Genomic DNA, 1,789 nt, shown 5'->3' with positions numbered 1-1,789 from the left:
AGCAACTATGGCTGATGGGCAAAAAAATTAATTCCCATTTTGTTCATACAATGTCAAACCCATTATAATTTCATCAAATTCCCAGTAAAATCAAACAGAATTATATACACATCAGTATGTATAACTCCGCCACTAATAATAAAAGTTAACATTGCAAACACATAAAAAACTTAATAGAATTAGAACAATAAAATAAAAGTATATGGTTTTACACCAAAAACACAGGAGCAACAGTTACATTTTTCCAACAATATATATGTATATATATGTGAATAAGATCATCATACAATAAAATCATGTTTTCAGATCGGTTTTAAGTAGAATGCTCTAGCAGTCGTGATTGAGATCCAGAGAGTTCCGATTTTATTGATGATGGGACGTCATCAAGAGGATAAGCTTGGTTGCGTAAATTCTGGAATGAGTAGTTAGAAATTTAGAATAATGATAAATAACAACAATAATAATTATAAAGAAAACATGGAAATTAGGGTTTGTCTTTTGTTGATGGTACGTGAAAGAGTGTGACGTGGAGGTTGGCATGACAAGCAATTTGCCACGTAATGCATGATCCTGCCACATGGCACTTCACAATCACACACCTCTTCAATCCTCCCTATAAGTACTACACGCATGACTTGTATTTCTCATAATCAAAGAGAAGAAGAAGAGGAAGAAAGAAGAAGCAAAAATGGCGGATACGAGACCAAACGTCGCCGTTTGCAACGACAGGTGTGGCTGCACCGTTCCTTGCCCAGGTGGCAACACTTGCAGGTTTTATCCCTCCTCTACTTCTTTCACTTCAAGGTTCTTACATTAATTACGTTTATTTTTATTTTTTATTAAATTATTAATAGGTATAGCATTTAAAATAACGACAATCTTATTTATTTGTAGCCATTACTCTAACAAATAATAATTTTTATATGAAAAATTACAGATTAAAAATTTAAAATGTGATCCGTCAAAATCAATTTTGAATAGTTTAGATCTCACCACAAGTCACCGTAACAAGCACTGAAACCAAACCCATCAGCAAGGACTGACGTCACTAAACTTTATCTTGAAGGTTCTCGTGTGTGCCTTCGAAAAGAAAAATAGTTAAAAATTATTTGTATAATAATCAAATTAAGTGGATAAAAATTAATTTAAAGCAGCACTAACTGTTTGAAAATATGTTACATGAGGATGCAGGTGTACAAGTGGCGGTGGGGGAAATGAGACGAGCAGTGGAAGGGATCACTTGACATGTTCGTGCGGAGAGCACTGCGGCTGCAACCCTTGCTCCTGCCCCAGCACCGTCGCCGCCGGCACCGCCTGCCGATGCGCCGCCGCTTGCTCCTGTGCTTCTTGCCGACCTTGATCTCTCTCTCTCTCTCGCCGGCCGGCTTCTTCTGTATTATTAGGTTAATCGGCACATGATTATATTAATGAATCTGTGTTGCTTAAGGCTCGTCCAAATAATTTTCTGCTTCTTGGCCCCTTTATTTTCATGAATAATACATAGCATGTGCATTTCGTATTATTTATTTATCTTCATGAATTTCTTCCATATATATATATATATATATATGTATATGTATACCAGTTTATTTTCCCCCTTTTTTTAAGTTTTACAGAACTTGCATGATGACAAATGATAGTGGCTGAAATTAATTAATACCAAAGGCTCCTAAAAATTTAAAATATTACTGCATCTTCTGGGACAAATTTTTTCTGGTCCAAAATATGAGGATTTTTTTTCACTAACCTTGCTTTAAAATATAAGCACTTTAATAATCCTAAAAAATTA

The 1,789-nt window shown here is 35.0% G+C and overlaps 1 protein-coding gene across 1 annotated transcript; it reads left to right on the top strand.

The window, feature by feature from the left end:
* Nucleotides 1-639: 639 nt before the first annotated feature.
* On the top strand, nt 640-1,522 carry LOC129290192 (EC protein homolog). Its single transcript, XM_054926900.1, has 2 exons — nt 640-771; nt 1,192-1,522. The coding sequence occupies exons 1-2, from the start codon at nt 689-691 to the stop codon at nt 1,358-1,360; spliced, it is 252 nt and encodes an 83-aa protein (XP_054782875.1). The 5' UTR covers nt 640-688; the 3' UTR covers nt 1,361-1,522.
* The last annotated feature ends 267 nt before the right edge of the window (nt 1,523-1,789 follow it).

The sequence above is a fragment of the Prosopis cineraria genome, unplaced genomic scaffold (genome assembly GCF_029017545.1).
Source record: "Prosopis cineraria cultivar Desert tree isolate PC_DT_omini unplaced genomic scaffold, ASM2901754v1 PC13, whole genome shotgun sequence".
NCBI classification, from domain to species: domain Eukaryota; kingdom Viridiplantae; phylum Streptophyta; class Magnoliopsida; order Fabales; family Fabaceae; genus Prosopis; species Prosopis cineraria.
The sequence above is the reverse complement of the archived record's forward strand: the minus strand, read 5'-3'. Positions and strand labels throughout refer to the sequence as shown.